The sequence below is a fragment of the Leopardus geoffroyi genome, chromosome C2 (genome assembly GCF_018350155.1).
Source record: "Leopardus geoffroyi isolate Oge1 chromosome C2, O.geoffroyi_Oge1_pat1.0, whole genome shotgun sequence".
Classification (NCBI taxonomy): Eukaryota; Metazoa; Chordata; class Mammalia; order Carnivora; family Felidae; genus Leopardus; species Leopardus geoffroyi.
Window position 1 is genome coordinate 3528056 of NC_059333.1, and position 14613 is coordinate 3542668.

General features: G+C 57.3%; 1 protein-coding gene across 8 annotated transcripts in view; it reads right to left on the reverse strand.

The window, feature by feature from the left end:
* The window catches only part of SLC37A1 (solute carrier family 37 member 1), an 82641-nt gene that overhangs the window by 1520 nt on the left and 66508 nt on the right, over positions 1–14613 (reverse strand). For 7 of the 8 annotated variants that reach the window (XM_045501279.1, XM_045501280.1, XM_045501282.1 and 4 more), the window contains 3 exons: positions 13009–13082; positions 10314–10392; positions 3685–3782 (listed from right to left, as the gene is read on the reverse strand). In XM_045501279.1, the coding sequence (XP_045357235.1) occupies positions 3685–3782; positions 10314–10392; positions 13009–13082 (251 nt within the window). Of the gene's footprint in view, position 1; positions 147–3684; positions 3783–10313; positions 10393–13008; positions 13083–14613 lie in introns of those variants that run through there. The other variant, XM_045501283.1, reaches the window with a different exon arrangement.

Genomic DNA, 14613 nt, shown 5'->3' on the forward strand with positions numbered 1-14613 from the left:
GAAGCCGTTACTGCGGGCAGGGACCCTGCATCAGTGCTCTCGGAAGCTCACTTGGGGGCGGCTGTGTGGGCCCCACATCACACGCTGGGGTGCCCCGGGCTCCAGGGCAGGGCTGTGGGCCTGTGAGCCGCACGGAGGCCGTGCTCCTGGAGGTAAGGACAGGTTTCAGCCTAAAACGTCCGGGATCAAGTAACGTTGCAAATGAAACGAGTCCAATCATAAAATACCCAAATTAGGGAAAGAGAATGCAGACCAGGTGACCCACGATCGCGGTGACTCTGGGTGGGGGCCCTGGAGAGCCGCACGGGGGACTCTGAAGGCCAGGTGAGCATCTCATGGGCCCCGGCACCCAGAGGCGGACCAGGCTCACTTTTGGAGCAGCCGTGTTTTCTTAGGAAACTCCTGGGAGAGCGCTGGGCCCCGCCGGGCCCCTCGCCCGCAGCCTCCGCAGCCGCCGTGGGAGTAAACCAGGGACAGAGTTCTGCCCCGTACGCGCCCACAGGGCTGGGTCCGCTTACGGAGACAGACCGGTGACCTGGTGCCACACCAGCTAACTGGTTCTGCCCGTGTCTGCGGCTGCGGACCCGGTCTTTCCGCAAGCTGACCCCAGCCCCACAGGAGGGCCCCTTCCAAGGCCCAGGAGGGACCAGTGGGCCGAGAGAGGGCGGGTGTGGCCTCAGGTCAGAGCTCCAGGAAGCAGGGGAGCCTTCAGCGCTCGTGGTTCAAGCAGGAGCTCCGAAGAGAAGTGGCCGGAGAAAGTGCGGTCCGGCTGCCGTGCCTGACCCTCGACCGGTGCACATACAGTCACAGGGGTAAAGCAGGGGAAGTGTCAGGGGCCAAGCGTGGGGCTGGCGGTGAGGGGGACGTTCCTGTGGAGCAAGCGGACCCTGGCAACGTGAGCCTCCAGCAGCCCAGCATGGGCCTGCTCGCCTGGAGCTGGACACCTGGTCGACACACGTCCCGCCGAAATGTGCCCTGTCGAGCGTTCGCAGGAAGACCCGCCATCATCCAAAGCAGATCCCGGACACGAAGGGAAAAGGGAAGGAAATGACGAGTGTTTAAGGTGGCATGAAACACTGCAGACAGTAGTAACGAACCTGAAGGACAAAGGTCACACTCTTGTGGGGAGGGGGGAGCGGTGGGGGGAGGACCTGGGCGGCTCAGCCGGTGAAGCATCCGACTTCGGCTCAGGTCATGATCTCATGGTTCGTGAGTTCGAGCCCTGCATCGGGCTCTGTGCTGATAGCTCGGATCCTGGAAACTGCTTCCGCTTCTGTGTCTCCCTCTCTCCCTGCCCCTCCCCTGCTCGTGCTCTGTTTCTCTCTCTCTCAAAAGTAAAGATTAAAAAAAAATTTTTTTTAAAAAGGTCACACTGTCGCATGTGACGGAGAGCCGTGTCTGCGGGCAAGCCCAGGGAGGCCCGCCTGCTCTAAGTGCCTGCCCAGACGGCTGGAGCCCCCTGGCCCGGGTCGGCGGGGGTCAGCCCATGGGTGTGACAGCATGGCCACCGGGCTCTGCACACGTGCCCCTGAGAGTCCGGCAGGCCCCAGGTCTGACCCCACAGGGTGACCTGACCTGCTGGGGGCTGGGGTTCCAGCCTCAGACTTGGGGGGTGGGACAGGCCTCTTGACCCGCGGAGACAAGACGTCTGTCTGGTGTTTAGGCCGCCTGCGGACTCCTCCCGCTCTCCCGTTTGGGTCTCACCTGGCCTGGCCGGTCCAGCTTGCTTCCGGTCACCACTTGCCTGTCTACTACTTTCACATCCTGTCCTCTGTCCTTTCTGAATTCCGACGCACCACACGTGCCGTCTGGCCCGCAACCCCAGCGCTGCCCGGTGATGGTCACGTTTGCACGCGTGCGCTCGCCCCTCTTGTCGGCCGCGCAGCCCCGCCTTCTGTGCCCTGAAGCTGTCGGCTGTTCCGTCTTCGACTGTGCTCGGCCCCCGTCTCTAGATTCCTCCCCGGGGCTCCGTTCTGTGCTTCATCTCTGGCGGCGGCCACGGCTTCCGCGTGCTGGGCTGTACCCGGGGACGTCCTTGTCTCTGTGCTCCATGGGCTCCCCTTCTTTGCTCGTGAACCCACGTCCTTCTCGGACGTCTTCAGTACTGCTACGTCTATCTGATAACCACGTTATCGGCAATTTTGGGGGGTCTGACTCTGCCATTTGTCGCGTCTGTCACCTCAGTCACGGTGGACCGTTTCCCAATTTCAGGCTCCTCTCTGCCGGGCGTTAGCAGTGGGGATCCAGCCAGCGGGTTGAGGTTTGCCCCTTGCAAATGGTTTTAGGGTTGCCTCTGCCCAAGAACCAGGCGTATCACGGTTCCAGACCAATTTTACTCAATTTTTGGGTACACATTATGTGCATTTACCTAAGTTCAAAAATCTAAGCTTACCACAGGCAGGTCCGTGGCTAAAAATCCTCAGGGACGACTAGCCCCCTCCAACCTGGTGAACAGGCTGAGGTGGACACAGATCTTTGTCTCTTGGACCCACGTGCTCGCTGGAGCCCAGCCCACCGAGGGTCCTGGCCTCCTGCCCCACTCGTGCGGGCCTGAAGCCCCACCTCTGCTCCCCAGGGGGGCAGAACCAGCCGCCCCCCCCGATTCCCGCTGCTCTAGCCCAGGTACTTGTCTATGCCGCTTCGACATTCTGGGTCCCATCCCGAGGATACCCTCCCTTTCCACGGGGGTGGCTGTGCATTTAAAAGGACGCATAATGTGTGTTCCCCCGCATTGCTGAGGGACAGTCTTCAGTCTCTAACCAGCCATGATGATGGAAGTCTCGAGGCCATTTAGTTGAAATGATCTGGGACTTAACTAAAGCCCTCAGGCATTTACAAAAACAAATGCTTTGAGGAAGAGCCTCTTAAAAACCTAACAGGCTCCCGAGTTGAAAGCTGGCGCTGGACCCTCTACGACATGGGGGTCTGTGTAACAGCCCTGGAATGAAAATACAGAACTCTCAGAGCCGACATTTCCAAATCCTCGACTCACCCTTACAGGGATCAACCTCGGGGGGGTTTCTGGGGAAGCGAGAGGAGGCACGTGGCTTCAGGTCGGGGACCCCCGTGCGCAGGGCGGCTGCAGGTTGAGCGCACGCTAGCCACTCGGGTGAGCACGGCCCGCTTCTGACCAGTGCCCGGGCCTCTCTGTCCTGCAGGGGCCGCAGGCGGAAGCTGGGGGCCGGCACCCACAGCCTCTGCTCCTTCTTTCCCACCCCTTTGGGCTCCGAGAGTCAGGCCGCTTTCCCCGGGGCTGCAGGGTGCAGGAGGAGCACTGGGGCAACGGAGGTCACCACGTAGGACATGGGTTTCGGCCTGCCGTCCCCTCCAAGTCCCCTCGATGATCCTGTCTTGGGGTGCCATTATTATGCCTGTTTAACCAACGCGGGAGCTGCAGAACAGAGAGGCCAAGTCACCTGCCCCAGGTGCACACACACTCGGCAGAGGACGGGGCTGGGATCCCACGCAGGGAGCCCCTGATCTCTGCCTCCCCACCATCCTGCCTAGAGCTGCAGAGTGGCAGGCCGGCTTCTGCTCTGACATTTGTTCAGACCAGAAAGAGGAAGGCCTCGGATCGCGAGCACTCGGGAAAGCTAGGGTCTGTCACGGGCCAGGTCTTCCCGAGGACCGCACTTCCGTCGGAAAGAGCGTCACCGTGTTGGGACGACAGCCGCAGAGACTTACCAGTAAGGCACAGGCGTCTGCAACCATCAACATGTAGAACACGTTGTTCCATCCAGACGGGGAGAGGAGCCCAGCCAGCAGGGGGCCCAGCGCGGCTCCTGGAGGGGGGCAAGCGCACACAGGAGCCGGGTGAGGAAAACGCTGGAAGGCGACTCTCCGACACACCCAGGCCCAGCGAGCACACAGCACGGTGCTCGACGCCTCCCTCACAGTTAAAGAAAAACACGCTGAACAGCACAATCTCATCCCCACCTCCCAGACTGGTGGGGGGAAAAGGCTTGCTCATGCTCAGTCCTGGTGAGGACGCGACGGTCACGGCCTGTTTCTGGAAGCAAATCTAAAAATATGTATTGACCTTAACACGCTCATTCTTTGGATCCAACAATCCCAATTGAAGACTTTATTAATGAAATCTGAATCTAATGCACGATCTCAGATACGCTTTGGTTAGGAGATGTGTCATTGGGGAAATATGAGTAAGGTTTGTAGATGCTAAGACTGTGTCAGTGTTAACTTCCTCAGTTGATGATGGGGCACTGTGGTTACATCAGGGGATCCTTTGCCTTCAGGGAATGCACACTGAATACACAGTTACTGGTAAAGGGGCAGCCTTCCGCAATTTGCTCCTAAGTGGTTTGGGGAAAAGTATGCATATATATATAAAGTATGGACATATACGTACATTTCACTTCCACTGAGCAGGTGCCCACCCTCCCCGACAATGATGGGAGTGCTGGCCGCAGGCCCACACCCCGGCGGGCACTGGGGAGTCTCTGCCTCCAGATTCTAGTTGGATCCCATGACCACGAAGACCAGTGGTTGATGCATCATTCCGTGTGGAAAGGGCTTCTAGCAAATGCTCGGTGGCTCATCCTTAAATACAAATATACGATGGGCCAGCCCAGCTCACCTGTGTCTGAGGACAGCTCCAAGGGGAGAGCAAACCAGACGGAAGGAGGGGAACCGGGAGGAAAGAAACAAACTGGGGAGGAGAAAATTCCCAGGAAATTGGAATACCTTCAGATAAGTGACAGAAAATCGAGTTGAGCCACACGACATTCTCACAAAACCAGCATCAACGCTTCACGATTCAGTCTAATAAACGCTGCATCCAAGAGTAAGAACTAACGAATGTTAACATGATGACAACCAAAACGAAGACTGGAAAGGAAAGTCAAGAACATCTCTGAGAAAGCAGAGAAAAGAGAAAACGACAGGAAGAAAGGAAAAAAGAAAAAAATGCAAGGATCAGCCCACAAGTGTTAAGAAATATCTGACGCATCAGTTTTCCAGGACTTAAAGACAGACGGCGGAAAGGGAAATGCGTGAGGAAGGGCACGTGTCTCCAGGCAGGTGAGTCCCCGGGTGCCCGGGGCACAGGGGACAAAGAAAGGCACCAGAGATAAAGAAGCGTGCCCAGAGGTTTTGGGGGGAAGCAGGCTGGGCCGGGGGGGACAACAGACTTCTCAACAGAGACCATGGAAGCTACAAGACACTGGAATCCTGAAGAAGGAGTTTTAGCCCGGGATTCGTATCCACAGGCTGCAGCAGAATCCAGACTGCACGGACTCCCAGCCCTCAGGCTCCGCTTCCCGTGGGCTACTGCTCAGGAAGCCACTGAGGTCTCCACTAAAGAGGAGCAGACACGGAAGCTGGAAGACGGGTCCAACGCGGGAACGTGGCGGACGCGGCTGCGGGACAAGGCGTGGGAGCGCTGTGGCCGGTGGCCCCTCTCGGCTGACGGGGGGAAGCCAGGGAGCAAGCATAACCACAAAAAGCTCACTTCTTGGCCTAGAGTGAGTGCTGCGACCCGACGAGCGGAGTCGACTGAGGGGGCTGGGGAGGGGGTGAGAGCCGAGCCCCGGCCTTCTTCGCAGGAGGACAGCAGTGTCGGGCCGAGGGACGGAGAAGCGTGTAGGCTCGTACGCAGCTCAGACCACAGGGAAGAGCCGACGAGGCTGCGTCTACGAGGAGGGAGCTGGCAGGGGCACAGGGACCCGCGTCCCACGTCATAATCGGCCCGTGAGGCTACCTGGCCTCAACAGTTGCATCAAGTGTTACTCTGATAAAATAAAACTTAGCAGGAGGAAACTCGGGGTGCTGTGCAGTCGCTGTGTGTGAAACACAGAGGAACGACAAGGGCTCGTGCCCCACAGGGAGGCAGCTCTAAGCCCTGGGAACGCACCAGGCACATAAACCGTGTCACCGGAACCACGGGGCCTCAGTGAGCTGTGAGAAGACATCGGCCTAGTTACTATTCGCTGAGCTTTGCCCCCGTCCAAACCAGTATTTACGGCTCGGCATGGACGCATCAGGGTGAGCGCTCTGTGAACGGGGTTTTTTGCTGAACTGTGTGCATTTCCACTCAAGCCTTTCTTTCCTCTGTCTAGCGGGCGGCACTTGGCGGGAGAGAGAAGGGTGGGGACGCGGCTTGCTCCGCCATGGCCACTTCCTGGGCCCGCGGGCCGGGAGCAAACAGCACTGCAGGTGCCGTGGGGGTTGAGGCACCAGGGCCCCGTGGCCGGTGCACACCGCCTATTAGTGGCAAGGTCGAGCCGGTCTGCTTGCCCTCGGCCGTCCTTTGTGGGGGAGAACACGCTTAGAGCTGTGCCCTGGTGTCTCCTGGGGGCTCCCCGATGCACACATTCCACTCTCGGCACTTCTGCTCCCTCTTGTTTTGAGAAGAAAATCAAGAAAGATGTGTTTTTCACCTAGTTCACGTTTCCGTCCTTGTAAACTGCCCTCCTCTGCTACAGAAGAGCTGTTGACCCTTCTGGCAGAGCTGCAAGTTAGCCTCAAGACATGGCTTCAGGGTGGCAGCTGCACGGACTCGTGGACCGTCCTCTGGGGACAGAAGGCACAGAAGGTGGTTCCAAGTCACACGGCTCATGTGACTGAGCTCAGCCCAGAAGCGTCCCAACTTCTGGCCGAGCATGTCCTCCAGGCCCTGGGAAGTCTCTCGTGGGCCATGGGAGTGCGGACAGCGGGGGACCTGCTCCACGTGGGCAGACTGTGCTGCCCTGCAGACGACCGCCATGGGCACAGCACCCCCCCTTTCCTGGACGCGTCCCCGCATTCCCCGAAGGGGAACTGTCTCAGTTTAAACACCACAGGGGTGACCACGGACACTGCCCAGCAAATTCAAAGTCACCCTATGATCCAAATACGGGGCAGGTATGACTTTGGGGAGCAACAGAGGCTCAAGCGTGGCCCCCTCACAACGGCCACGTTGCCCCGTGCATCTTAGAACGAGCAGAACCTGCTGCGGGAAGCGAGCTGCCGGGGGCCCTGGGAAGGCGGCCGGAGCAGGGACCGGGGCTCCTGTGACCCAGGGGCGGGCGGCCCTGTCCTGCTGAACCGTGCAGGCCTCTCCGACCCGGCCCCTCCCCTGTGAAGTCAGCACCCCCAACAGGAGGCGGCCTGGCCCCGTGTGGGATTCTGGGTGTGGGAGCCGCCAGGCAATTCATTTTCCACCCGTTCACTGAGTGACTACTGTGCTCCAGGCACCGCCTCCGTGCTGAGGGTACGGCAGAGAGTGAGGCGGACTCCTGTCCTCGGGCAGCTTCCATTGAGGCGGAGGGTGAGGGGACGGCACGAGGCAGGCAGGTGGAAGGTGCTGCGGAGAAGACGCCAGGGTTGAGGGGCCCTGACTGCGGGTGACGAGGGTCCGCCTTCCAGAGTGCGGGTGACAAGGGTCCGTGTTTCAGAGTGCGGGTGACAAGGGTCCGCGTTCCACACAGGCCGAGACGTCTCGCTGAAAGGGTGGTGTGATTCCTGAGCAAAGACTCCCAGGGCACAGGGCACAGACATGAGGTTCCCCGAGGGGAGCTCCTCCAGCACGGGGCACAGCTCGTGCAAAGGCCCCACACGGGGACACGCTGGTGTCTGAGAGCAGCCGCAGGGAGGCCGTATGGCTGCGGAGAGTGGTGGGGAGGACTTCAGATTCTGCATTAGTGAGACAGCAGTGGGTGCCCAGGACAGGACGGCGGCTGTTTCTATGCAGCTAGCACGCATGCCCGCGGGCACCACCAGGAGGGAAACCTCCCACAGCCACACAGAGGGGCGGCCCCGGGGGCAGGTGCAACTGTGCGTCTACTGAGCTGCCTTTGTCTGGCAAGAGCTCGGCTTTACTGCCACGAGACCGTCCCAGATGCCCAGATGCCCCTCCCCACCCGGCCTGGCCTCTCTCTCTCAGTCCCCCTGCTTCGGGTGCCTGGGGCAGCAGGTGACAGCAGGATGAGACCCAGGATCCTCCAGGGTGGCCGCGGGCGTCGCCAGCCAAGCTCCTGAGCGTCAGCTTCCCGCTTCCAGCGAGGGACCAGCGCAGGAGGGCAGCGCCTGGAGCAGGGCAGGCCCGTTCAGGAGGCTGCAGGGTCCCTGGCAGGGAGCCATCCATCACAGAGCGCGTGCTCCCTGCACGAAGGCGGAGAGAGGTCAAGAACGCTGCCGTCAGCCTTCTGACTTGTGGGTAAGAACAGGCTTCATGGTTCGCACCTGCCCGTCTCTGAGCGCAGGACCCACGCGTCTTGCAGCCCCTCTGTCCTCCAGAGCGTGCTACGGAATGCTCTTCCAGAACTGTAACGAGGCTGCCAACACCTCGATCTCTTATGCCTGGGCACCTACTAGTTTTCCTGCCACGTGCATTTAATTCAGATTCTGTCCGTCTCCAAATGGCAGCGGTAAAGTCAGGAGGCCAGTGGCCCAGAGGCCGCGGTGTGCCAACGGCTGGCCTGGGTGAAAAGCTGAGTACGCGTTCGTTCACACGGAGGGAAACCACTTCCGGCCAGTCACGGGCCCGTGTTTCCTCTGGAGCCGTCCGACCAGGGCGGACAGACGGCGCCCACACCCCCCTTCCCCTGGGTCCGCATGTGCTTTTGACCTGCTCGTATTTGAAAAAGGCTGGCCGATCCTTTATTATTCGTCCTAACTCATTGATAAATATATACCATTTACCTGTTTCTGAACGGGGACTGAACCTTCTGAATATTGAAATTGATCTGAACATCCTATTTTGGAATTACTTTCTTCTACTTGCAATTTTAAAAATCCGGTTGTGGAAATTTTGTAACGTAATGCACCTCAGATGTTATGGTCGTGCCACAGTGAATCGTCGCTCTGACATGCGTGCCCTTGACCCTAGACTGAGCGTGCGCATGCTCTCCTTACTCTCCCACCCATGACCTGCACCTTAGACCGTTCCTACAGCCTATGGGCTTGTGAGCTGGGCATTTTAGAAAAGACCACTTTTTCACGGTAACTAATGGTAACTGTTAGAGCCTCTTTTCTCATTAAATGATCCAAACTTGTCAACAGCAATGATCTGAACTCTGTGGTAAAAAAAATTAATCAAATTGCCCTTGGTTGGTTTTTGCAAGAAATTAACATAAATTCACACCTTTGCTGAAATACTAACTGAACTTTAAGTGATTATAAATACCATATTTTTCCATTAATAAAAATTATTAGTAATTTTTATTTATTTTTACATATTTATTTAAAAAAATTTTAACGTTTATTTATTTATTTAGTTATTTATTTAAAAAAATTTTTTTTAACGTTTATTTATTTTTGAGACAGAGAGAGACAGAGCATGAACGGGGGAGGGGCAGAGAGAGAGGGAGACACAGAATCGGAAACAGGCTCCAGGCTCTGAGCCATCAGCCCAGAGCCTGACGCGGGGCTCGAACTCACGGACTGTGAGATCGTGACCTGAGCTGAAGTCGGACGCTTAACCGACTGAGCCACCCAGGCGCCCCTTAACGTTTATTTTTGAGAGCGAGAGAGAGAGAGCAAGGGAGGGGCAGAGAGAAAGAGAGGGAAACACAGAATCTGAAGCAGGCTCCAGGCTCTAAGCTGTCAGCACAGAGCCTGATGTGGGGCTCGAACTTACGAGCTGTGAGATCATGACCTGAACCAAAGTTGTTTGCTTAACTGACTGAGCCAGCCAGGTGCCCCAATAATTTTTTATTTTAAAAAGTTAATATTTTTAAATTTTAAGTACAGAGTATACTTAATTTTAAGTAAGTACCACCTTTACGACAAGAGAGACATTCTCCATTTTGATGAAATTTTGGATTAAGTTCTCTTTGTGAAATTAACTGAGACTATTAAAAAAAAGATACTTTTATCGGCATCATTACACCACCTAACTAAAAATAATCTTTGAAAGATTCTTGAAAAATAATCTTTCTTTTAGAATAAGCATTGTATCGGGGCGCCTGGGTGGCTCAGTCGGTTAGGCGTCCGACTTCAGCTCAGGTCATGATCTCGCGGTCCGTGAGTTCGAGCCCCGCGTCGGGCTCTGGGCTGATGGCTCAGAGCCTGGAGCCTGCTTCCGATTCTGTGTCTCCCTCTCACTCTGCCCCTCCCCTGTTCATGCTCTGTCTCTCTCTGTCTCAAAAATAAATAAAACGTTAAAAAAAAAAAAATTAGAATAAGCATTATAACAATACTGTAAAGAGTGTTTCGTGCAGTAAAAAAAACCAACAACAAAAAAACCCCAAAAAAGGCCAGCCAATACTAGTATTATCCAGACCCTTGGAATTCTTGGCATCTGTTAACTAGGATGTGACAATGTGGTTTCTCCTGTGACCACAATTAACTTCTTAGCCCTAAAGATAACCACTCACCTACAGACCCGGTCCCGTCAATGATGGCGGTCACGGTGGCGAGGGCGTGGGAGTTTCCTTTGAGACTTTTGTGCGTGCCCTAGAAGAGAGGGAAAAACAGATGTGAGGCCCATCTCAGCCGCATCAGTGAGAAACCAGCCTGCCCCTCCTTACGACAATTTACCCAATTTTCGAAGCAATTCAAAACATGGGGCGTTTTCCATCAGAAAAATCTAAAATCTAGTCCGATCCAAACTTACTTTGGAAAAATACACAAAGTTTTAGGGTTTTCAACAGTAAGACACCATCAGAGATATCTGTCCAAACACATTCTGGTTGAGAGAACTCTCAGAATTCTTCAATCAGCAACTATTTTACTCAGCACACCACACCTGCCAACGTGGGAAAGAAGGACACAGACTTGTCCCTACCCCGGAGGGGGGCCAGCATCAACGCCCACGTCCATGTTCCCGCGAGGGGCCTTCTGTGACACGTGCCGGTGGCTCTGCAGTACCTAAAACCCAACCCGGGTAATGGCAAACGCCAGGGAGGATGGGGAAGAGGGCAGGACCCAAGAAACCAGTGTGACGGTCACCAAGTCCTAAATGACAAACCGAGAGGAGCTTTGGTTTTCAAAAAGCAATACATACAAGGCTGGGGGGAGGGGGGAGCACAAACCGAGGACAGTAAAAGAAAAGTAACTGATTGGGGAAAAAAGTGCCTGGAAACCTAAAATGACACAAACCAAAACCTGTAAAAACAGATGCTTGTGAGCGTGTGCACAGCAATATATAAATAAAGCACACACGCAAAGCAATAATCACCCATAACCCATGTTTTCTGGAGTCTGGAGTCCCTGCTCTGTCCTTCCTCTGATCCCACAGAGCAGATGACTGCTACTGGTCTGCTGTGGCCCCTCCCAGCATCTTCTGTGCCCCATGCAGGCAGGAGCACAAAGGGGGGCCTGATGTTGGAGGGCCTGCCGCCTGGTGGGACTCCCCAGAGCCCTTCCTCTGCCTCTCTCTGCTGACCCGATGGGGCCTCTGGTTGTCCCGGGAGCAGAAGGGCCTGAGGGGCCGAGGACAGCGCTCTGAGCCGATGGGCAGGGTGAGTGTCAGGCAGACACGGGAGAGGAGGGGAAGGGGGCGGGCATGGGGTCCACCTGGGCATGGGGTCCGTGCCCTCGGGGGGCCTGCCATGGCCTCCAAGCAGGAGAAGGAGCGAGTGGCTGGTGAGCTCCGGGTCTGACTCTGCGAGGACTGGACAGAAATGCAGAAGAGAAGCAGGGTCACCGGAGGCAGGAAAGTTCCAGGGGCCTCAGGGGCCAGCGGGGGAGGGTTCACCGGGCCAGACGCCCAGAAGGCCGGCCATCCTGCCCACGAGTCTACAGGCCACTTCTGGGTTGCTGCTTATGGTTTTGCTTGAGAAAAGTCTTGGGTGCACGTTAGCTTTGCCAAGACGGCACACGGGCCGCGTGCCCTGTGCCCGCTTTCCCTGGGTCACCGCCTTATATGGCTTGCTGTCGCTGCCACAGTCAGGAGCCCAACACTGCTGCGTTATGTTTACCTAACCCAAGGACTTTCATCTAACGTCTCCTTTGACCTCGTTCTGTGTGGGACACCACATGACTCAGCCGTCACGCCTCCTGCCTCGCAGTTCGGCCCACCTTCCTGGGTTCTGACCCGACAGCAGAGCAAAGTGCTCTCTACTGGCATGTGTGGGACGTTTCCCTCCTGAGGAGCCTGGGAGCGGGTTTGGGGAGGGTGGTCTCAGAGGTGAAGTGACATCTTCACAGCACGTGTCCAGGGTGCAGGCCGTCACGCGCTCTGTCACTGTTGGCACTGACCTTGGTCCCCTGGCGGGGCCGTCTGTCAGGCCTCCCCGTAGCTATGACGTCACCGTGCACAGCCCGCACCTAAGGACAGAGAGGGCGCTCCCTCTCGGAGGACAGGGTGTCCACAGAAACTCTTCTCTGCAGGGGATTTGTCTCTTCTCTCCCGTTTATTTAAGAAACGACTTTTTAAAGAGGATCTTGTATCTTAGTGTGGGTGTCGGTGCCCGCTACGGACAGTGTGGAATGTCCCTCGTGTCAGGCACATGAGGGTGACCCGCCCCCACTGGGTCTCTACAGGCATGATCAGGAGTCCGAGGTCACCTTGTCAGCAGCCCCCTCCCTCCAGGAAGGACAGGTGAGTTGTTCCTGTGGACCCTAAGGCCCAGGTGGCTCCCCCCTCTCCACGGCACTGGCATTTCTCGCCGCGTGCGTGAACGCGGGCTTGCTTCCTCTCTGGAACAGGTCCTCTGGGGCTCAGGTCCCCGTCCAGATTGGCTCTGCGGAGACTAGCAGAGGGCCAGGCACAGGGGGCCGGGTGAAAGGAGGGGCCGACCCCAGTGCACCTCAGATCTGGGCCCCGGGGGCGGGCTCAGGGGTGCATGGTCACCAGTCCCCGGGGTTAAGCAAGGGTAGCACAGAGGATCGAGCCAGCCGGACTGCTGCCTTCTGACCTCGGGCCTCAGATGGGCCTCTTAAACTCGCTCGACACCCTCGTTGATGGAACGGGGGCAGCACCTCCCTGTATCTGCTTCAGGAGACTCTCAGAAGCGTAGGTATCAGTCACGGGCAAAAAGCCCCGTCTCTAAAGACACCGTTTTACTAACAGAGACCGTCTCTGACCAGCACCCGCCCCCGCCCTGCGCCGAGACCGCGGCCACTCACCAGGTCGGCGGACACGGCGGTCGTGATCAGGGCGTATGGCCCGCTGACCAGGGCCCCGCTGAGCAGCAGCATGGCTGTGGGAACCAGAAACCAGAAGGAGGGATTCAGCAGCGGAACGGTGCCCTCTGGGAGAGCCCCCAGGGTCTCGGCAGCCCCTGGGTGAGCGCCCTGGTGTCATGCGTGGGTCTGGCCTGAGCGCGATGTGGGCGGGTGCTGGGAAGGAGGCCAGCACGCCTGGGGCGCGGTGACTGCCGACTGCTGGGGCCAGTGTGGTGAGCTTCTTCCTTTAAACCTGCCCCAGGTACGCCTGACCTGCTGCTCCGTTTCCTCGACCCTCAACTGGCGGCGACTGTCGAGAGCCTGGAGGGACCAGAAGCCCGGTGTCCCGAGGACGGATGTGCCGGGGGTGTGCGAATGCTCCCTGTGGTCAGTGCCGGCTGGCGCTAACCCCAGCCTTGGCCTGCTTTGCAGTGGGAGGGTGTCTGTCTGTCTGTCTCTCTCTGTGCCCGCAGCTGTGGACGGCTGCCCCCGAGGGACACCCGGGCACCCAGAGCCACCGAGCTCCCACGGGCAGGGTAACGTGCTTACTTCTAAAAGGCACGCTTTCTAAACCGTCTTCCAGGCTCACTTTTCCAAATTAGCTACTGGTTAACACTCCTCTGTGCAGAAGCTTCTGGACCAGTGGGTCACGGGAAACCCACAGCTCCTCGTGTCAGCAATCTGACTTCTGGATGACTTCTAACGGGATCACACACAGCCTGCCTCCCTCCCGATCACCACTGCTGGCTGCTTAAGACAGAAAAGACATTTACCAGGGCGCCTGGGTGGCTCAGCCGGGTAAGCATCTGACTCTTGATTTCGGCTCAGGGCGTGATCTCACGGTTTTCGAGACTGAGCCCTGAGTCAGGCTCTGTGCTGACAGTGCAGAGCCCGCAGGGGATCCTCTCCCTCTCTCTCTGCCCCTCCCCCACTTGCACACACACACGCTCTCTCTCTCAAAATAAATTTAAAAACTCAAAAAAAAAAAAAAAAAAAGAGGGGCACCTGGGTGGTTTAGTTGGTGAAACGCCTGGTTCTGCTCAGGTCATGATCTCACAGTTCATGAGTTCGAGCCCCTCATCCGGCCCTGTGCTGACAGTGCAGAGCCTGCTTGGGATTCTCTCCCCCTTCTCTCTCTCCCCCTTCTCTCTCTGTCCCTGCTCTCTCTCTCTCCTCTGAAAATAAATAAACATTTAAAAAAATCCTTCCCAAGCGTCAGAGCCATATCCGATGGTACTGCTCGCAGGAAGTAAAGAATCGTCCTCCAGCGTCCTGCACCCGCTCTCAGAAAGACAGCTGGCGAAGGGCAGCTGGGAGTCTGGCCCCTGCCGGGCTCTGGCCTGTCCTCACCTGCTGGGGTGCAGGTCTCGGGGTGGAGCCCTGCCTCTGCCTTCCGGGGGGACACGTGGCTTCTCAGAGCGCCTCCTCGTGGCCCTGGAGCGGGTGGCCCGTGCTCTCCCACACTTGTTCTCAAGCCTGCGGACGGCAGGCCTCACTCCTGGAGCAGGAGCCCCCCCCCCGAGGGACCTGGGACTAGCTGGGCCACCCACAGGCTCCGTTTACACC